Source organism: Stegastes partitus, unplaced genomic scaffold (assembly GCF_000690725.1).
Source record: "Stegastes partitus isolate 25-593 unplaced genomic scaffold, Stegastes_partitus-1.0.2 Scaffold713, whole genome shotgun sequence".
Taxonomy (NCBI): Eukaryota; Metazoa; Chordata; class Actinopteri; family Pomacentridae; genus Stegastes; species Stegastes partitus.
This window is the reverse complement of record NW_007578444.1, coordinates 320,896-343,170: the sequence shown is the minus strand read 5'-3', so window position 1 is coordinate 343,170 and position 22,275 is coordinate 320,896. Positions and strand designations below refer to the sequence as shown.

Below are 22,275 nucleotides of genomic sequence, written 5' to 3'. Positions count from 1 at the left end.
CACTGACCCCTCACAGCTCGCAAGGTGCTTGTTACCAACCTCGGCCGGGGGAGTCTGTGTGTTTTGATTTTTGATCAAATCGGCAGCTCGAAGGTCCCTGGTTTGGAATCGGGGCTCGGGGTCCTTCTGTGTGGAGCTTGCATGTTCTTCCTGTGCACGCATTTGTACTTACCGGGCGCTCCGGCTTCTTGCCACAGTCCTGGGACATGCTGGGGTTAATTGGTGTTTCTAAATTGTCCGTAGGTGTGAATGTGAGTGTGCTTGGTTGTCTGTGTGGCCCTGCCATTGACTGGCGACCTGCCCAGGTTGTATCCTGCTTTTGCCCCAAGTCAGCTGGGAAAGACTCAGGCGCATCCGCGATCAATCAGTGTGTATCTGGACATCGCCTGTGTGGTCAGCGTGTCATCCGCTCTAAAGTCCGCTCTAAAACTGTGTGTGTTTTTCTCAGCATCCTTTGGCAGAGGATATTTTTCTGACTGTGAGGTTTTGATGGTTGAAAACTTAACCCAATCCCCTGCCTCCAACCACAATCAGCAAGGCCTATTTTTGTTTGTGCACCCAACTAGTGGTGCAACAGACCATTGTTGATGTCCAATCTTTACAAATCCTTCTCCACGGTATGGCATGCAGAGGGATCCGTACGCATCTTTCTCAACAGTACGGCATGTACGTTGTCCCTGGATTGGTTGATCGAGGAAAAAATATGTGGAAGGCGCATATTCAATCCACTCTAGTCAAGTACAGCGGTAGTCATGGCTTCCGTAGGAGCAGAGCATGAAAAACCTCCTGTGTCATTTCAGTAGCATGTATGGGAACGTTTTGGCTTCCCTGTAAAATACAATGATGATGGAAGAAGAGTGGTAGACAACACCATTACAGTGTGTAGGCATTGTGGTACGGGAAAGCCATATGAGAGTGGAAATACATTGAGCATGACCACCCATTTGAAGCGACATCACCCTGACGTGTCAATGAAAGGAGCCAAGATGAAGGTTGCTCCACCAACCACTTATCACCGCGGCATTTAAACAGCCCTTAGCGGCAGTATCCAGCCAGGCTAAAGCTATAAAAAAAAGCTATTGGGGTATTTATAGCTGCAGACATAAGTCCATATTCTGTTGCACAAAAGAAGGGGTTTAAACATATGCTGAATGTGCTTTAGCCCGTTATGAGAGCCCGTCACACACCAACTTCAGTGAGATGATCGTGCCAACAAAAGCTGTTGCTGAATTATCCCAGGCATCGTCTGTTGTGCTCACCACAGACGGGTGGACCGCCAGTGCAACGGAAAGCTATGTAGCTGTGACTGCTCACTACATCACAGCGAAGTGGGAGATGAGAAGCCCTGTGGTGCAGACACGTCCCGTCTATGATTGTCACACAGGCACAAATCTGGCGCAAGTACTGACAAAAGCAGTGGCAGGGTGGAAGATAGAGAGGCCCAATACTAATATCCCAGTCACAACAGCTAGTGCTAAAAAACAAATAAATGCAGTGAATGAGGCAGGACTGGGCCCACAGATAGGGTGCTTTGCAGATGTAATAAATTTAGCATCCCGAAAGGGAATCATGTTAAATAAGATGGACCGCCTCCTTGGAAGGATCAGGAAGGTGGTTTCCTACTTCCAGTGAAGCACAACAGCTGCTCAAGTGCTAAAGACAAAGCAAGAAATGCTACAGCTGGCTACTCATAAGCTCATACATGATGTCACAACAAAGCGGAACTCCACTTATGATATGTTGGAACGTTATCTTGAGCAGCAGACAGCTATATACTCTGCACTGATAGACAAGACCCTGAAGAAAAATGTCAGAGACATTGTCACCTTGTCTGATGATGATGTGAAAGTGGCTGAGGAGGTCCTCAAGGTGCTCAGACCCTTTAAAATGGTCTGAGCATAATAATGTTAGTGAGACATTTGTCTTTTCTTTTTTTTTGTTGTTGTTGTTTTTTGCTGCTGTGAAAATGATCCGATCCGCAACTCAAAACTGTGATACAATCCAAACCGTGGGTTTCTGATCCGTTGCACCACTAGTAAATAAGCATCACCATTATAATCCAGTAGGACTTTTTTTTTTTTTTTGGAAATCAGTTAATTATATACTCAAGGACTTCTCTGTCTCAATCAATGTTTTTGAGTCATGCAATCTTCCAATAAAGTTTAGTTTAACTAACAAATTACAGTAACTTAGAGCAATGAGCTTTTCATGTACCATTAAAGGTCTTTTTTGTTAGCAGAAACACAAATCTCTAAAGTGCTGCGGTACCAGGACAATCCCTGATGATTTTTACCAGTCAATAGAAAAAATAGAAAAAAGATAATTAAGCAAGAAAATATAATATATGAAGCTGTCCTAAAATTGTTGTCTTCTTTCCTTACCAATGACAGATTGATCATAAAAGGTTAATGGTAAAGGTAGTCATTTGGTAATGATCTAATATCCTACTGGGATTTACCTTTTTTTTTTTAAAGAAATAAACTCTTGGAAATTAATGTGTTCCCATATGTGCCTTGATATTAACTCTGTGAATTAATTTAATCTCTGTCAGACACAGCAAATGCACTGGTCGCATGTCATCCAGTACTGGCACAAGGAGAATGTCAAATGTTTCTACAGTTATATTTGTTTCAAGCTAAAAGCAAATGTTTCTCTTGTGAGTGATGTTTATGCCCTGCTCTCTCAGTTGGTGGCAAGCTCAAGTTTCATTTTTGTTTAGCATAGTTAGCTTTATAGTTGGCAAAGAAGTGGAGGGAAGTGTAGTCCAACTGAAATGTCTTACTTATTTTTCCTGCATATATGGAAACCTTTGTTGCAGGGTTTGCAGTAAACTGCATACCTATCATGTACCATAAATTAAAAAGCATTTGCATGTGTCACAGCTGAGATCACAACTGTGATTTGGTGTGGCTGAAAAGTCTTGCCATCAACTGCACTGTTTTGCCTGCTAAGCTATTATTTGACTGTCATGGAACATGGAACTGTGTGCTTTCCATCCGCCAAAGGTCTGTGGTCATGACTGCTCATAGCTGGTTTTAACAGTGATCATGGCATAAAATACATTCGGGCAGTGATAGTCCTACTAGAGGTAAAATTCCTAACTCATGCTTTGAATCATGGGTAAACATGCAAAGTCAGGAAAAGGTGGTCAGTAGACACTAACCATAGAAAGAGGTGCTTCAGTTATTATGCACATTTTTAATACAATAAATTGCAAGCTAAACCACGTTTCGACTTGCTTGCTCCCCTTGGTCATTTTAGATCTTTTTTTGTTTTTGATTAACATAGTTGTCTTTGTCGTCTTGCTTTAGGAGTGTTGTTTTTATATTTTGGTGCAATTGTCTGATTATAAATGTTTCTTGTTCTCTGTCTTCAATCTTAATGAGAATACCTGATTAAATAAGCTTTTTATTAGATCTTGCTGTCATGTGAGAATTTCTGCAAAGTGGCTGGTGACTGGTGATATGGATCTCCCACTGTGTTGACTGAAGGTTGTTCCATTTTGACAAAGATGACCTCCTTCACCCCTCTTTCATACCAAATGAGGCCTGTACCACAAAGCAAATTTGACATAGCTGGACTTTCTTTGTGCAAGTCAGCTCAACAAAACCTAAAACCTCTATCAGAGATATCAGGTATCACAAAAATGCTCATCAACTTTCTTTAGCACAGACTTTCTGCTTCAGACTGTGTGTGCTAAAATAAAAGGGTGTGTTTAACACATCATGTGACTTTTCTTTTGCACAAAATGGACCTGTGCAGTGCCGCCTACTTCAGTCAAGGTTGTTATAATAGCAAGCAATAAACAATGACAGGGAAGGTGATGGAAAACTGTGAATTACATGTTAATATATTTATTTTTCCAAAATAGAATAATCAATTTTATAATCTGTGTTCTATCAGCTGCTGTGCCAGCATTGTAAATTGACTTGGCAGCCAATCAGGACCAAACATAAAAACATAATAATGCAATTTCTGCCTCATCAGCAGAATACATATCGGTTTCTGGGGCAACAAGATGCATACAGTGTGCCATACTGTAACTGCACGGCTTCATTCAGTGGTTTTACTAACGTACCCATGGCTCCCATGTCTGAGAATGTGTATCACTCACAAAGAATTCTTAGAAAACTCCTGGGTGAAAAAGAGATGCTTTTTATAGAAGATTTAAATTCAAAAATGCAAGTATAGACCTTCTCTGGGTCAGGTTGGTTCTGCAACATCAGTTACTATGACGATATAGTAGGTTAAGAGGGCCACCTTTGTGACACTAAAAACTCTGACGTTAAGCTCAACATACCTTACTGACAAATTGATCTCGCTTTGTAGTGCAGCTCTGGCTCTCTGTCCAATATATGCACACTGCTGTCTTCAGAGTGTGCTCCTTGAGCACTTTGTAGATTGTATTTTTTTAATGCGACCCATGGCTTGACAAGCCAAAAAATAATATGAAACAAACAGAAATGCTCCAAAATATCAGGTGAAAGACGAAGGGATGTACTACATCTTTTCCTGGTATACTTTCATTTTTATCTTTATTTCTTGCAATAGTAACATTTTTTTCATTTTGAAGTTGCACTCATGAGTCAACATTTGACTGCCTGTATGTTTGGAACCATTGTCAAAAAAATTTTTACAAAGAGAGTTACTGTGACCATTTTAACGCCAAAGATGTTTTCATTTCTGCTTCAAAGTGCAAAAGTTCCATTTCCCCTCAAATTTCAGTCAGTCATTTCAAGAAGAATATTGGTTTTAGTCATTTTTGGATGTCTACAAAAAATCGATATCAGCAATAACAACGCCCTCCCCACCCTGAGGATTAAGAGTTTTGTTTCGCTGCCTTACTGAAAGACATTTGTCACATTTAGGTTTATGCTTTAAACAAGCAACACAATAAAATACCCCTCAAAGAAAGACTAGTAAATGTCCCCTGCAGCATCACATTTCCAAGTAAGCATCACACCAGTAGTGTATTTCATGTCTCTACAGTATCAACAGAGTCACTGCTTCTTTTCCTCTTTACACGCTCTCGGTCTGCCGGTCCGTCATGGTACCCGTCTGTCTGGTCTGCATCAGTCCTTTGCAGAGAAGAAGGTGTTTCTGGAAAGCTCTGCCCAGGCCCTAGCACCTGTCTGACAGTCACATTCACCCTGGAGTTGTGGATGTACCTGGAGCATACTGCCCAGTCCTCCTCAGAAACCAGCTCCACCACAGCGCCATCCTGTGGGGATGAAGCCAGGCTGCAGCCTTCCACCTCTATAGTAGTGTGTCCCTGAGGTGCGGGGAGGATGCGTGGCACAGCGTGGTAAAGGAGGCGACTTTGTCCTGACATCACCATCATATCCCCACTGTGCATGTACATGGCAGTGGGCGGGTCCTGCCTGCAGGTGCCTCCCAGGAGGAAGATGGCCGACTGTCCAAAACTATCAGAAAAGACAACAAAGTGTACAGTGAGAGGATTTCAGTGTTATCTAGGTAAACAGGCAATGAACACTTTTCTTTCCCATGTTAACAGCCTGACCTGATGACACATTCAAACAAATTTTAAAAGCCCAGATATGGAGAAGAAAGTCCTCTTTAACGCAGTGTTTGCTTTAGGACTATTGTCCCCTCTCACCTGAAGGACAGCAGTGGTCGAGTGTGATCCAGCTCAGATTCATCCACATGGATTCCCAGAGAAGAATCTGATCGGTAGTAGTTTAGGATTCCAGCCTCTGAGTTGAACCCTGGGAAGCCACAGGCAGCTGTTACTTGGAGGGACAGCAAATGGAGGTCAGCTGGGAAAGGAGTGTAGTTGTTGGCAGAGTAAGTCTGTGAACAGATCAAAGAAAGGTAAAATATGAGCTGTTAGGCAAGAAAAACCATGTGAGGACATACTGTATGTTTTAACAGGCTGTGGAAAATTAAACGAACACAATTCTCTTTAGATGTCTGTGAAGATTCTCAGTCATCCAGGTCATGGTTATTCTGGTAGATTAATCATAATTAAGAATCAAAGAGTAATTTTACGGCAGACAGCACCACTGAACAGATAAGGATGGCTTTAAAAGACTGTGATAAAGTGTAGAACTTAGTGTCTACAGTTATCCTCAGATGTATTCATACCCTCCCATTAAAGAAGGAAAAAAACAGCTTTCACTGAAATAAGCTGAAATTAACAAAAGTAATAATAAATAAAAATGTAATGAAAATCATGACATTGCTTTTGAATTATGGTTCAACAGAAATATTAAAAAACAAACAAACAAGCAAGCAAACAAGCATGATGGGACCTGTAAACTAATATTTTGTTGAACAACCCTTCAATCACTGCAATCAAGTGTTTTCTGTAACTCTCAATCAGACTTCTGCACCTGTTGACGGGTATTTTGATTTTGGCCCCACTGCTCATCAGCAAAGTGCTCTAATTTGTCTGGGACAGTTCTGTTTGTTTTTTAAAATTATTCTTTTCAACCACAATTCAAGAGCATTGTCTTATTTCAGTAAATTATAATTTAGCAAATTGTTATTTATTATTACTTTTTTCGGTTTCTAATTATTTGAGTGACTATTGTGAATTTTGCCTTTTCTTTAATGGAAGGATATGAATGAATTTGAGGACGATCGTACTTGTACTACTATAGTCTATTTCCCACTCTTAGGCTGGGGAAGATTTTGCTGGTATTCATGACGCAGCACACAGAGTGTGTTGCTTACCTTAGTGTCCCAGTTGTAATGATATCCAAGAGTGACCCAACGCAGCCTCTCCAGTAGGGTCTTTGGTTTTTGCTTTCCAGAGGGAGGAAAACTTTAGAGAGGAATCAAATACAGAGCACACTTACAAAGGGTACCTCGTCACTAAAAGCGTACACTATGTGTGGTCACAAGCAAAAAAGAGCACTGCATTTTTACACTATTACGACTCCTACAGAATGTTTTTACTTTTAGTGCATTGGATGGATGAAAGATCTTCAGCATCAGTCTGAAAATACTTCCTTGGGGTGATTCAAAACAATATGGAATTTTTTTTGTAACATAAAGGGTTGTTTCTGATTTCTTCAGTTTTTGTGTGTATCTCAAACTATATCAGATATTAAAACAAAATCTGAGATAAAACTAAGGGAACTGATTGGTTGACTTCCTTTTTAATCTAGCACCAGCAACTTGTTAGTAATAAAATGAGCTATTATCCACATAATTATCCATATGAATTGCAGCATTTGTGCCTGTTCTTTCAAAACTAAACAAACTGTGCATGTTCATATTTTTGTAAAAAACTGTACAATGCTGAGGTTTTAAATGCACAAATATTTGCTTGTTCTTAAGAAATAAAGTCTTACCTGAGGGCATGTACACTCTTGCCCCAGATGTCCTCTGTGTCCGAAGGAGACATGTGCATGTCCAGGTTGCAGATGTTTGGTTTCTGTGGGTAGATCTTCAGACACTGTCGGACCCAGTATGGTTGGGAACCCCATAAAAACGGATTGGAGATAAAGATGAACCCTGAATGGTGAGTACATGACAGTAGTGAGTCATAGAAACAGAAAGTGAAAAGATCAAACCCATTGTTATTTATGCAGTCTCATCATGTACAATGTTACACCGTAATAAATGAAGATGCTGTGACTTAGCGTGAAATGACAAAATACAGGAAGTCATGGTGGACCGCGTTTATCCATCCAGTAAGAGTTTCAAATACTGTTGGACAGCTGATGACATGAAGCATTCTCAGCTGCTCTGAGCATCCTGGTGGCCCAGCATCTTTCTGACACACATTTCACTTTATGTTTTCTTTTTATTTTCATCCTCTGTATTTTGCTCCATGTCAGTTTTGTCTTAAAGTAAATACTAGTTCAAAACTTTGGACTGAGAGTGTGTCACAGTCTTCTCACTGTCCCCCATCAGTCACACACTTACCTGGGTAGCCCTGCAGGCTGAAAGCTCTCCAGTTTCTGACAGGCTTTAATCCAACCCTGGCAGCCTCTACATCACTCACTGCCGCAGAGTCCAGTTTAGCTGGAACTATCTGTATATTTAACACACAAACATTATTCATTAGCTCTATTGAGTGGCTGGTACATGCACTGCTTTTCCTAGTAGTCAGTCCCTTTTATCAATTTCAGGTTGTCTACTTTGTGCCTAACAGAAAAAAAAACAGAGACTTCTAATTAAATCTAATGCAACTCAAGACAATCATTCAGGTAATAAATGAGTTGTTTATGAAATATTGAAGATTTATAATATACAACTTAATTGAGTACACCTTTGTGCAATATTACTTTAATCCCAAATGATGTAGAATGGCATTACCTCTCAATAATTATAGTATTTTTAAGTTGACAAGTATATCCTCTTATGAACAATCAACAACACTTCAGAAAGATTCTATTCAAAATACAGGCCCCCCAAGTAGAAACAGTGAATACATCTGTGATCACAGACACACAATTTGGAAAACATGTGACCACTGGAAGACATTTAACCTGTGAACACCAGAACTTTTTTCCGTTTTGGTGTCTATCTGCATCATGGCTCCACATGGAGAGGAATTGAAAAGTCTGGTTATGAGACTTCAAAAAGATGGGAAAGGATACAAGATTTGTGCCCAACTAAGACATTGCACACGATATCTACCTCTATGGATGGCGGCCAAGCAAATAACCCTTGCTTGCTTTTTGGCACAAACCTGAAGATGAAACTTTGTGAAACACTATGAAAAGAAGCCTGATGAATATTGGGAGCACATTTTTGTCAGGTGACGATGTGAGGACACATGAGTGCAAAAGGTGTTGAGGAGATTACATGTACAGATGCAGCCTGAACGCTTGTGGATGAAACTAAATACTGGCTGACCAGATCACTCCCAGTCTGCAGAAGCTTTGGCAGAAGATCAATATTTCCACATGATAATGGTCCAAATTGCACTGTCAAAATCACATAAGAGTTTTTAAAGTAGAGAAAACTATGACCTGACCAAGTATATCACCAAACTTAAATCTAATACAACACCTCTAAGTTATTTTGAAGAGAAAGTTACAGGACAGGACTCCTCCAGCAAAGAGCAGCTAAAAAAAAAAAAAAAAAGTAATTTGGGCAACACTGATGTGATTTGGGTTGACGAAAAATTGCATGGATTGTATAAAATAAAGGTGGAAATACTAAATATTGAAAAAAAAAAACAGAAGATGTGAATTTCAATACGACTTACTGAGGCTCTATATATAGATCCTGTATTTTTAATATAGTAAACCTACACTACTAGTTTGTAATTGTACATCAGAGCAAGTACTTTACTGTTCAGCTGAGAAGTAATGCAGTTACTGTAAGGTGATACAGCTTTAAATCATTTGACATTAGGTGATATTGCACTGTTGTATATTGCAGTCCCGAAGTTAAACAAACACACTGTCAGACTAAATCGCGTGGCTCTTGTGAACTGTTGCTTCGTCTGATATTTCCCTTTACCTTGTCACTCTGTACACTTTTGGAGAAGTCAATAACATCGCTGAGATCAGGCGGAGGGTTTCTTCTCTTGTAAAACTTAAAAACTTTTCGAAATGCATCCTCTCCGTTCTCCACCAAGGAGGCTGCCATCTTGGCCATGACGTCATTGACCTTTCAACTCAAATCTCTTCCGGAGCTTTTTCGAAAAACTGTCTGAGTCAATTTAAACACCATAGACAATTAGATTTTAAAGAACTTGCTTTTACCGAGAGTGTTTCTAAAGTTTCTTTTAATTTATTGTGTATGCCTATATGTTATGTCACATTTCTTCGCTCCACCAACGTCTATGTAAGAATATAAAGTAAATGATTCATGTTGGCCACGCTTGCATCGTGTACAGCCTGCCGGAAACCACTGAAGAAGAAGAAGAAGAAGAAGAAGAAGAAGAAGAAGAAGAAGAAGAAGAAGAAGTTACGTCACATACAGGAAGCAGCTCCAATCACGTGATCCCGTGTCACAGGTCAGAGTGACACACCAAGGACGAAACATGGCGGCGTCGTCTAAGAAAGTCTTCGAGCTGTTCGTGGCTAGAATACCATGGACTGCAGCGGGCAGTAAGTCCATTTAATTCTTCAGATTATCAGTCATATTTAATATTAATTGGAAAATGTAGACTGTCACCTCATTTCTTGTGTATTTAAAGCCGTCACATAGGTCAGCATCAGCTAGTGCATGTGAGGAAACAAACGTGTGTTGGGAACACGTCTTTCAAGAACGAGTAGAATAAATATAGAAATCCTGTCCGTATCCAGTCAGTAATGTTAGGCTGGTGTTCAGTCTGTTTGAGAGGGGTATTAGCCAACCCATACTGTATCTTATAAAGCTGTAGTTTGGGGTGCTTTTCCACTGTGTCGCATTGTACATGTGGTCTCAATACCAGAGAGGCTAGTTCGCTGCAGACTGCTTCAAACTGAACTCAGTGGAGCTTGTACCAGGGACGGACTGGGACATAAAAGTAGCCATGGCCTATGTTTTATTCGAGCCACTACAGATGATGTGAATGTGGATTTGGTTGTGTATTTCATATGAAATAATCCTCCCTTTATTTCTAGGTAAACAGCAGTATCCACTCAGAGATATAAAGAGATATTGCCATTCCAAATAGACATATATGAATGTTGTTTACATTTCTTGTTACAAACAGTTGAGTCCTTCGCAACTAATCACACACCAGCACCTTTTCGTCTATTATTAATTTTACATTTTAGTCTATATGATGCATTATGACGCCCATTTTGTTTAATAACCTAGCATTCATAGCTATGGTCAGTGTTTAATGGGCCAGCCGAAACACATTTAGGCTAGTTACTTGCCCTTGACAATTTTGGGGAACATCCTCAGGTCTCTGTTTTTCCTGAGGAAATATCTGGTACCTTAGAATACATGTTGTTGAATCATTTGTACTGTATATCATACATCCAGTGTAAAGATGATAGAAGGCAAAATTATTTTGGGGAAAATATCTAATTGCAATATTTATTAGATATTTTGTGATTTACTTTGTGAGAGAAATTAAATGTCAAGCTTCAATTGAATTTTCACTGTGTAATAGATTTAAAACATGCATTACCACATGAGACACCATCAACAGCATGACTGTCAACCACTGACTGAACATTTTAAACCCTGGGTCAGGCTCTCTGCAGGACTAGATGCAGGACAGTTAACAGGTAGCTACTTGATGGCCTTTGACTGTCAGATTATTAGTCTGTGTTTGCATTTTAAATGATAAACAGTATTGTTCATGTATCTTGATGATATCTGTTGTGTTTGTTTTGCAGAGGAGGTACGGGACTACTTTGGGCAGTTTGGCACAGTCAAAAAGTGTCTTTTGAAATTTGTAAGTTGTCACAACATTAGGATGACTGAATGACTCACTTCACTTTGTATACTGTTTGTTGATTCTGTCTGTACTGTATGTATCTTTTTGTTGTTGTTGTTGTTGTTGTTCAAATCAGAGCATCACACAGCTTCTCTCCATTCCGCGTCACTGATTTATTGTTGCTAATTGTTATTGTTGTCTGTACATTAAAGGATAAATTTGATCAACAAATCCCATTAAAAGAACAAGACCAACACTGAAATGATCCTGCTAAAATGTATTGTGCATGTACCTAAAGCCTGCCAATGCCTTTGTGCCACAGAGTTCCAACCATTAAAACCAATATAGTTTATTTAGAACCACCTTCCCACACTAATAAGAGGAATCTTTTTCATGTCCTTAGGAAGGGAGAGTGTTTAAGTGATATTCATTGATGTGTATCTGCAGGCACTTGCCACTGAAAAGAGACTTAAAACAGTTTTTTGTTGTACACACATTTAGTATGTGCCCTGACAATCAAGGTAACTGTAACCTATATGACTCTTTTCTCTTCCAGTGATTAATATTGTTACTCCTGAAGTCGGATACATTTACTCACTGATGACAACAATTTTCCTATTTATTCAGTCATTTGTACTGTAATGTTTCCTTTTAGGCTACAGCCATAAGTTTTGTTATAAAAGTATAATATTCTATATACTGAGTTAACCAGCTGAGTGAACATGATATCTGGTTTTGTTTTTGACAAAGGTAGATAAAGTCTTGCATCAGTTGAGGTGTTTAACTCTGTGTGTTGCACCAGGAAAAAGAAACAGGCTTCCACAAAGGCTTCGGCTGGGTTTCATTCACAACAGAGGAAGCATTGAACAATGCACTTCAGAAAGACCCTCATGTGCTGGAGGGAACCAAGGTAAGACGAAAAATACTTTCATCACCTAGGCATGGTCTTGTGGGTTATGGAATCATTATTAACACAAGTGAGGCTTCAATTGCTGTAGTTCCTGTTAGACACTCTGTCCCATATACTACGATAAATACATCTGTCACTGCTCTACGTACGTCCTTACTGCAACTTTTCTTGATATTCGTATGGTTGGGCCTTGTTGTTAAATATGTATTGCTGATCAATCATTGGCACTGATTATAAAACAAAATTCACCTAGTTTGAAGTGCTTCATTTTCTGTATGTTTAATCACAGTGGATAAAATGTGATCAGCAGAAAACAATGCAGCAGATGTTAACATATCAATGCAAACATGAACAAAACATGAAAGCCTGTTTTAGTAGTCATACTAAACAAAATAAGATCTCATTGTGACCTAAGGCCGAAACTGAAAATATTTTATTCTGTTAATTGATGTTGTTTGGTTTCAGCTCCAGGTTCACAAGAACAGACATCCATTTCCAGGGCGGAAGGTCAACAAAGAAAGTGAAATTGATTGAAGCTGTGTGGTTCTGCTGTTTGGATCTGACGGACCAAGATGTGCTATTATATTTTCAGGCCCAGATTTATTAAGACCTCAGCTGGTTGATACCTGAAATATTTGCAGTGATGTTAAGGTAATAAAGACAACTCAGACCAGGATACCAGGGCTCCTCTGGTTGCACATCTCCAGTGAATTTGGGTCTGAGTCTTGCTGTCATTGTTTTAATGGGATGTACAGTTGTAATTTATTTATTATCTGTGCTGTCCTGTAACCACCCTGACACATGCTATCATCAGTACATAGCATGTTGATTTGAACTTGTAGGGTTTTAGGTTTATTTACTAGTTTCACGTATACTGCAATAAAGGCAACATTTAATTCTACTCCTTTAATTGTAATGTAGTATTTCGCTTTCTCCTCCAATGCATACGGACACTGTAACGCAATGGATTGCAGCTGGCTTAAATGGGTTAAGGCCTTGGGCAACAAACCTTCTGCATGTTTGTGCCGATACGAATGCAAAGAGGCTCTTTTTATTTCCTGTATTACATGGGTTCTCTTTGAGTCAATGGTCCATGCTTTATAAAATTCAGAGCAGATGGTGGACCTTGTGCTGTAAACTGCTCATAGTGATGTATTTTTTGAAAAATGTAGTTCTTGTAGGACATATGCATGCAGTGGTGCTGACGTTTTAGTGATAAAATATAAACTAGCCCAACCACTTTCAAAAGGGGATAACTGCAGCACCTCAGACCTTGATCCTCAGACCTGTCTCATGCAGGTATTACTGTGCCCCCTGCTGGTTAGAGGGTGCATACTGCAATATGTATTACGAATGCTAAAATGCATGAGTATTTTTAAAATTAGCATTGATGTGAGGAACTCAATACCAATAGATTTCTAGCATTAATATATTCATATGTACTAGTGACTTTTCAGTCATTCCGAACTACATGGGATAACTATGAGCTCTGAGGCTCCATCCATTACATTGATCATTTTTGCTGTAATTATGTAGAAAAAAAATCAGGTGTAGCTAAGTACCATTAGTCTAAATATAAAAGTACTATTTCATTTAAAATATGTATTATTTACATATGTAGTCATTTGCTGCTTTGCTGCTTTGCTTTGTTGTTCCCCATAAACATGAAGCATGGCAGAGGCAGCAGCAGCAGCAGCAGTGCCCTCCCCTTACAAAGATCACAACAAACTGTTAAATTAGGTCTCGTACATCTAACATAAGTAAAGATTCAGCAACTAAAGTCATTATTTTAACCAGAATGATTTTATTTTACAGTGATTCAGAAACAGATTTTGATGGATTGATGAAGTCAGCGGCTTCAGTGTTGGTGTCTACATTCAAAAATAAGAGCAGACTTTCAGGTATAGAGACCAAGAGACTCCCAGATTAGTGAGAAGATTTGAGTCCAAAAGTTACTTGAAACTCTACAAACATAAAGTAAAGGAGAAAATGACAGAATCTGCTTCATGCTAGAGCAGGGGTCTCAAACTCAACTTACCTGGGGGCCGCTGAAGGTAGAGTCTGAGTGAGGCTGGGCCGCATCAAGGATTCCACAAAAAAAAGGGTTTCAAGTATTATGCTTATGAGTTCAGCCATTACTTTGAGTTGTGTGAAGTGATATAGATAAATAGATACATAGATACTATAGTTATCCCCTTGGGGAAATTCAAGGTATCCAGTAGCTCACACATGTTTTTCACCATAAATAGAGGAAAGCTTTATTCCACATTTCAGGACCAATGTCCATCCAAAAACAAAACATGTAATCTGACTTTTTTTTCCCCCTCTGAAGACATTAACAGGAGCTGATGTTTCTTTCCTCCAGTTATTTAGAACTATTCTCTCTGAGTTTATTGAACACCTGCAGCATCAGGCAGCAGCGGGATCAATATGAGCGTCTCCAAAGAGAGTTGTGCACATTTGGACATGCAAAACAGTGTGGTAAATTTAGTAATTGCTATAATTATAAACTGACCCTGAGAGAGCATAGAGAGCGGATCAGTCTCGGCCAGGATCTGATGGCAGGTTAGTGCAACCCCTGGCAAAAATTATGGAATCACCAGTCTTGGAGGATGTTCATTCAGTTGTTTAATTTTGTAGGAAAAAAGCAGATCACAGACGTGCCACAAAACTAAAGTCATTTAAAATGGTAACTTTCTGGCTTTAAGAAACACTAAAAGAAAAAAGACTGTGGTAGTCAATGACAATTGCTTTTTTAGATCAAGCAGAGGGAAAAAATGATAGAATCACTCAATTCTGAGGAAAAAATGATGGAATCACCCTGTAAATTTCCATTTCCAAAACTAACACCTGCATCAGATTAAATCTACTCATTAGTCTGCAGTTAAAAAGCAGTGCTCACACCTTGGAGAGCTGTTGCACCAAGTGGACTGACATGAATCATGGCTCCAACACGAGAGATGTCAGTTGAAACAAAGATTATCAAACTTCTTAAAGAAGGTAAATCATCACGGATTGTTGCAAAAGATGGTGGTTGTTCACAGTCAGCTGTGTCAAAAAAATATATATATATATATATTAATAGTAATAATAACAATAATAATAATAAGTGCAAATGTAGATATATACATACATACATATTGAGAGGTAGTGCAAATAACCAGTGGAGTTTAAATAAATATTGTTCAATATGAGTAATACTCTTTTTGGGTATATTAGCTATAGGGGATATTGCATGTTGTGGGTCTACTGGGAGCACAGCTGGTTGTAGAGTCTCACAGCAGAGGGGAGGAAGGACCTGCGGTACCTCTCTTTGGAACAGCGTGGATGAAGAAGCCTGGCACTGATGGAACTTTCCAGGGCTTTAACAGTCCCATGCAGAGAGTGGGAGGTAATGTCCATGTATGATGACAGCTTTGTCATCATCCTCCTGTCACCTACCACTTCCACAGGATCGAGACTGCAGCCCAGGACGGAGCCGGCCTCCTTCACCAGCTTGTTGAGACTCTTCCTCTCGGCTGCCGTGATGCTGTTGCTCCAGCAGGCCACACCATAAAAAATGGCTGACGCCACCACCGAGTCATAGAAAGTCCTTAGGAGGCCTTCCTGCACACCGAAGGACCTCAGTCTGCGCAGCAGGTGGAGTCTGCTCTGACCCTTTTTGTACAGAGCCGATGAGATTTATGAAGACAACTGCCTGAAGAAAACATGCAAATTTCCGCAGTCATTGATGATGATAAGGGGCTGCGTGTCAGGTAAAGGCACCAGGGAGATGGCAGTCATTACATCTTCAATAAATGCACAAATTTACATTGAAATTTTGGAGACTTTTCTTATTCTATCTATTGAAAGGCTGTTTGGGGATGATGACATCATTTTTCATGATGCTAATGCATCTTGCCATAGAGCAAAAACTGAAAACTTTCCTTGAAGAAAGACACGTAAGGTCAATGTCATGGCCTGCAAATAGTCCGGATCTCAATCCAATTAAAAATCTGTGGTGGAAATTGAAGAAAATGGTCCATGACAAGGCTTCAACCTGCAAAGCTGATCTGACAACAGCAATCAGAGAAAATTTTTGTTTGATGAAGAGTACTGTTTGTCGCTCATTAAGTCCATGCCTCAGAGACTGCAAGCTGTTATAAAAGCCAGAGGTGGTGCAACGAAGTACTAGTGGTGTGTTGTAGTGGTTTTTTGTTTGTTTGTTTTTCATGATTCCATCATTTTTTTCCTCAGAATTGAGTGAGTCCATCATTTTTTCCCTCTGCTTCATCTAAAAAAAACAATTGTTATTGACTTTTTTTCTTGATTTCTTTTAGTGTTTCTTAAAGCCAGAGAGTTGCCATTTTAAATGATTTTAGTTTTGTGGCATGTCTGTGATCTGCTTTTTTTTTCTTCTACAAAATTAAACAACTGAATGAACATTCTCCAAGACTGGTGATTCCATAATTTTTTGCCAGGGGTTGTATGTCTACATGTCTTCACAGCAGAGAGGCGAGTTGTCAAACTGAGTCATAATTTATAAGCTGCAGTTTAATATTTTGTCACGTCAAAGCAGTCCTCAGGTTAAGTCTTGAACTTTAAGCTTCAGGGAAATCAGAAATAAACTGGGCTGTTAGTTATTTGGACACTTTGCTCAGCTGCTGTTACTTTAGATTGAGCTTGTTATTGTATTAATATTTATTGTTTTTAGAGAAAGTATTGTCTAGTTTAACATGAATGAGAAATATCGTGGCACTGTGGAGGTCTGTCTGCATCAAGTCATGAGAAACATCAACAAAAAAGTGACCAATGCCTAAATGAGAAGAATGCCGTCACTTTAGCTAATTGATGAAGCTCCGTAGCGCTAAACTTCCACATGTCTTGTCTGAGAGGGTCACTCATCCTGCTTAAATCTAATTGGTTCACAGGAGTGGCGGCTCAGGAACTCCGCTCTGATTGGCTGACAAAAGTCGGGTTCTCCACCAATACTTCCGGCTTGTATTTGGCGCGCGCTGCCACCATGCTTCTAAACAACCTTTGTTTACTTAAACGAACTGATGATAACACATGTGACCACTGCTGCGTGCCTTTGTGCCACTCGTCCAGCAAGTACAACAAAACACTTGGTTTTCACAAACATCCCCCTGACCCGGAGCTTAGGCGAAAATGGATCGAGTCTGTCCGCAGGACAAGTTCTCCGTTAGCCTAGTGTATGACCGGCACTTCAACAAACAGGACTTCCAGGAGCCCGGGCCTGAAGGAGAACGACGCCCGCTGAAGCCGCGAGCTGTTCCGGGGCTCTTTGACTGGACCCAATACCGTGTTCCTCGGAGCGTGGAGGCGGACGGAGCGGTCGAAGACCTGGAGGCTTTCTTAACGGAGCACAACTACGCCCTGGTCCCGGACCCCGAAGTAGTTCTGCGGCCGAAGCAGCGGATACAGCAGCGGTTCGGCCTCCAGAGGTTTGCTGGCTCAGACGAGGACATACGGTTTTTCACAAGGTAAGCTGTGAAGTTCATACTGACACTGAAAGTTATTAAATAACCACATGTGTAAAGTTTTATTGGAAATGAAGGTTGAATGTTCACTTACGCGGAATGTGTTCAGGTTTGCATCCTATGAGCTCCTCATGGGCTTCTGGGCATCCATCGAGCATCTGGTGCCGCTTGTGGTCAGCATGAAGAACACACAGAGAGACGTCCTCACAGAGACAAGTGTCCCTGCTGTAAGTAAGCTGTATTTATTTCATTTCATAGAAGGATTTTTAGGAACCATACAGCACAAGTAAACACTGAAACACTGACAATCTAACTTAATGAATAACTTTATGTCATGCAATAATGCAGTCTGAAGTACCTTACAGAGACTATAAAGTCCTAATAAACCAGACAACAGACCATGTCCCTCTTTAAATGAATTGAGTTGTCATGACAACTAAAGTATGACTGTTATTATCTATTCATACTGAAGCAATACCACAGCTATAACCTACAGCATCAGGAAAAGTAACAGAATGATAGATGTCAGAACACAGAGTCTAAAATTAGTTGTTTTTCCTATTAAATAAGAAAAGAAAACCATTTTAAAAATGTCAACGCAAAGCAGTGGAGGACGTCAAAAGAAGCCATGAAACAGCAGGAGGGAGTTGCGCTAACGTGCTGTATTCATACATTTTAATATGCAACCATTACACAACATGCTGCTGTGTTAGAGAAAGGTCACTTCTTGCAAAGATAAGTGCAGGAGTGCTTTAGTGTACCTTTAAATCAACCACTTTCACTCTTTCTGCAAGAGTTCAGTCTATCATTCACAGCTGGTGTTGTTGAAGTGCATCCATGTGATTTTCAGAAACTTGCAGGAACACGAGTTGATGTTACCAGTGTGAATGTTGCATTTGCTTATAGAGGGCTTTGCCACATTAGTGAGTTGGCTAAAAAGATAAAACCAAATTTACATTTTGCTGTTACCCTTGATTACCTTGTCAAACTGTGATGGTGAAAACACCTGGCTTGTCACAAAATGAATCAACCTCACTGGACATTTATTTGAGGAGATGGTTCAAAATCTATCACATTTACTAACTTGTTGCTCTTTGAATTCTTTCAACAAGTCGTTCCGACCCTGACCTCCTGGCTGTAAGCAAAAGAATGCCATGTTTTTCCTCATGACGGTCAGCAAGTGTATTTGCAACCATGTCTCTTGTTCTGTCACTATGACAACTACAGTGTGTTTATGAGAGAAGAAAATGTACTGTAGTTGCAATTTTCACAGAAATTTTGCTGTATCTATCTATCTCATGCCCAGAGTGTGTTGAGAGTGCTGCTCACACACCGTCTGGCTGTTGCACATCGAAGCAACTCATGAGGGATACAGCTTCTTTTAAAGCACCGTCATTCTTAAAATATACCAATAACATGAGATATAGTATTGTTTTGAATGGTAGGATGTTTTTGATTTACATGGTGTTTGATATAAATCTGTGTGAAATTAAGCAAAAAAAAAAGGTACATTTGATGAAAAAAAAAAAAACAGGACAATAATAAGCTTGTTGCTACTCCTAAACCCGGTCACTTAATTGAATTGAAGGGCTTGGTAAGTAAGTTTCGTAACTTTTCTAATTTTGTTTTGAACAGGTTCCTTCTCTGCAGCCCATTGATGAGATGTTTTTGCTTCTCAACTATCTAGCGCTGGGTTCAAAACTAAAGGACCTTGCTGACAGATTTGGAATCCAGCAATCCACCGTCAGTCAGATCATCACAACATGGAGTAACTTTTTGTACACTGTCCTGGGATCAATAAACATCTGGATACCAAATAAGAAAATAACGGAACATTTACCAGCAGAGTTTGAGGACTATGCAGACACTGCTGTCATTCTGAACTGCACAGAGCTGAGGTACCAGAGTCCTTCCTCATCTCTCCTTGAAAGTGAAGAGCTCGCTACCCACTGTACACTCAAAGGACTGTTTGGAGTTGCTCCACATGGAGCTGTCACCTTCATCTCTCAGCTGTATGCTGAATCTGTCAGTAACGACCACTTGATACAAAAGTCTGGAATTCTGTCCCTGTTGAGACCTGGGATGGCCATCATGGTTGACCAAGGTTTTCTGGTTGATGACTTTGCACTGTGTGAAATCTATATGCTGCCATTTCTCTCTCTCAAGTCCCAGATGTCTGCCTGTGATGTCAGGGAGACTCAGGCCATTGCACGCCTCAGTGCGCACGTAGAGCATCTCATAGGCAGAGTGAAGGATCACGGGTTCTTTGACACAGAGATCCCACTACAGCTTTTACACAACATTAACCAGCTATATACTGTTGCATGTCTCCTAACAAACTATGAAAGTGAACTTCTGGGAAAGGCTGAGGCATAGAAGCCAGTGTCGGACTTCAGTCTGGACTAAGCACATATTTGCAGATAGAGACGGTCTATTACAGTTATGTTAAGTGTGGAAAAGAGCAGCTTATCTATCTGTATATATATATTGTACTTGTCACTTCTACCTGTAGAGGTAAGTGAGCAAGTTTTTCTTAAATGGATTTGATGATTTTCTGAGGGGTCATCTGGATGAACATGACACATTGTGCATTAGCAACAAAGTCACAGCACAATGTATGAGCGCCTCACTTATCTTAACATACTGTATTTCAACAAGTTCAAACACTGGTTGTTCCTCTTGATCATATGCAATTGCACAATCCAGTGTTTACTCCATCTGTATTGCATCTGGATAGAGAAAGCTTTGATCACACTTTTTGTTGACAGCTGCAGACACCCATGGGCATGCAGTTGTTGTTTTACTGCTTTTCTGTTCTGCTTGAAGGACTGTCTTCTATACATACACAGTCGGTTGTACCTCTGTATTCTGTGCATACACACTTGAGTTGTTGCCGCCACATGGACGTGAAGTTTGGGCTACATGTAGAAGGGTCTGCAGAGATTCTCGTAGGCTTTATGGATGACATTTTCGTCACATGGACTCTGGCATACTCAGACACATTAAGGGTAAAGGCAAATCGTGAATTTGCATCAGTGTGCACAGATTTTAAAAGCAGACAGCGGACAACCACTACATTCTATTAGTACTACAGTAGGTGCTTATTGCTATGCAGACTGTCACATTTCATCCCATATTGAACACAGAGACACACAAGGTTTCTGTGGATGTTTTTTTTAAACATCTGGATGTAACTTTGCATTTTTTGCAGGATTTAGAAGCACAGGTTGGACTGCAGCACAATGTCAATGTGAATGTTCCTGAGTTTTGCTGAGCGCAGTGGGTAGATGTAGCACAGGGTTTCTGGAGAATTGAGAACTTTCCACTGTGTTTGAGTACTGTTGATGGAAAGCGTGTATAAATGAAAGTGCCTCCAAAGTCTTGTATAAACCAAGTGATGTTTGTTATCATCACTAACAGTAGTTGGTAAATGTGGAGACAAATTTAGAATCACATTTGGTTAGAGAGGCTAATTTAGAGCCAGTTTTCTGAGTTAACCAGAAAAGAAGTGTGGCGTTAACTGTGTCTGTTGAATGGTAGCCACTGAATCAATGAGTGGTATTTAAAATGTCTGCTGCCGATGGGTGCTTATTAAAGTCTACTGTCATTCATTTAACCCCTGCAAACTCATCTCCGAGTTTCAAAGTTACATATGTAGAAGTTTTTTATTTATTTATTTATTCATTCACTCATTCATTCATTCCCCCATGAAAATAATCACTTCATGGCTCAGATGTAACTCCACACCATTGCTTCCTCAAGAATGTACAGAACTATGAAGTCCCCGCCCCTCTCGTCATTGAACCCTCAACATGTGCTGCAGTTTGAGCGCAACAACTCTCAGTCAAACACTGTAAACTACTCTACGTTACTGTGAGGAACCGAACTGCAAATCACAAGGACTTGCAGGTGAATTCAAAAGGTAGGGTTTTTATTTCACCCTAACATAAAATTAAAAAAAAAAAAGAGGTCAAAAGAACAGAACTTAACAAAGGCTATAAGCAACACAGTAACAGAGCAAACAAACTACACTGATTTAAAAAAAAAAAAAAAAAAAAAACTCATAACAGACTTGGAAAAACACCAAACAACAGGGGATATATGTACTGGCTGATCAGACCAGTTGCACACAATAGAGGAAACAAAACACCCACACCTACACTAACTACAAAAAGCACAAAACAGTACAGTTGGTCAGCTTAGTCACAACAACAATAATTAACAAACCCAAAATCTATCCACTTACCCAAAGCAAATCAAATGAATAAATTAATATTTAAACCTGGTCCACCCCTTGAAGTGGCAGGTACTTGGTGTGGTTTGATTAGCTGCTCTGGTGTAAAAACCTGGTGCTCCTCTGACACCATCCTCTGCCCAAAGCCAGCAAGATGACCCCGGCAGCAAAAGTTCAGATACCCTGTTAAAACAAAGAAAAGTTTAGCACAACTTAAATAAAAATGTTGAACATACAAAAGCAAAGTAAATGTGTGCTCTACAAAAAGAACTTCGACACCACTTGTCCCTCTGTATAAACTGTTCTTTTAAATAACTTTAAATAGGGAGATGTGGAGGTTGGTTTG

The 22,275-nt window shown here is 39.9% G+C and overlaps 3 protein-coding genes across 3 annotated transcripts; 2 read left to right on the top strand and 1 right to left on the bottom strand.

The window, feature by feature from the left end:
* Positions 1–4,507: 4,507 nt before the first annotated feature.
* Positions 4,508–9,588, bottom strand: alkbh1 (alkB homolog 1, histone H2A dioxygenase). Its single transcript, XM_008291069.1, has 6 exons — positions 9,445–9,588; positions 7,897–8,005; positions 7,320–7,482; positions 6,697–6,787; positions 5,618–5,811; positions 4,508–5,423 (listed from the first exon to the last, which is right to left on the bottom strand). The coding sequence occupies exons 1-6, from the start codon at positions 9,580–9,582 to the stop codon at positions 4,976–4,978; spliced, it is 1,143 nt and encodes a 380-aa protein (XP_008289291.1). The 5' UTR covers positions 9,583–9,588; the 3' UTR covers positions 4,508–4,975.
* A 334-nt stretch (positions 9,589–9,922) lies between these two features.
* On the top strand, positions 9,923–13,116 carry slirp (SRA stem-loop interacting RNA binding protein). The gene is made up of 4 exons (XM_008291070.1): positions 9,923–10,037; positions 11,265–11,323; positions 12,108–12,215; positions 12,681–13,116. Exons 1-4 carry the CDS (start codon positions 9,971–9,973, stop codon positions 12,747–12,749), a joined length of 303 nt encoding a protein of 100 aa, XP_008289292.1. The 5' UTR covers positions 9,923–9,970; the 3' UTR covers positions 12,750–13,116.
* Positions 13,117–17,251: 4,135 nt separating this feature from the next.
* Positions 17,252–21,311, top strand: LOC103364065 (uncharacterized). The gene is made up of 3 exons (XM_008291071.1): positions 17,252–17,698; positions 17,805–17,922; positions 19,331–21,311. The coding sequence occupies exons 1-3, from the start codon at positions 17,364–17,366 to the stop codon at positions 20,069–20,071; spliced, it is 1,194 nt and encodes a 397-aa protein (XP_008289293.1). The 5' UTR covers positions 17,252–17,363; the 3' UTR covers positions 20,072–21,311.
* Positions 21,312–22,275: the final 964 nt, after the last annotated feature.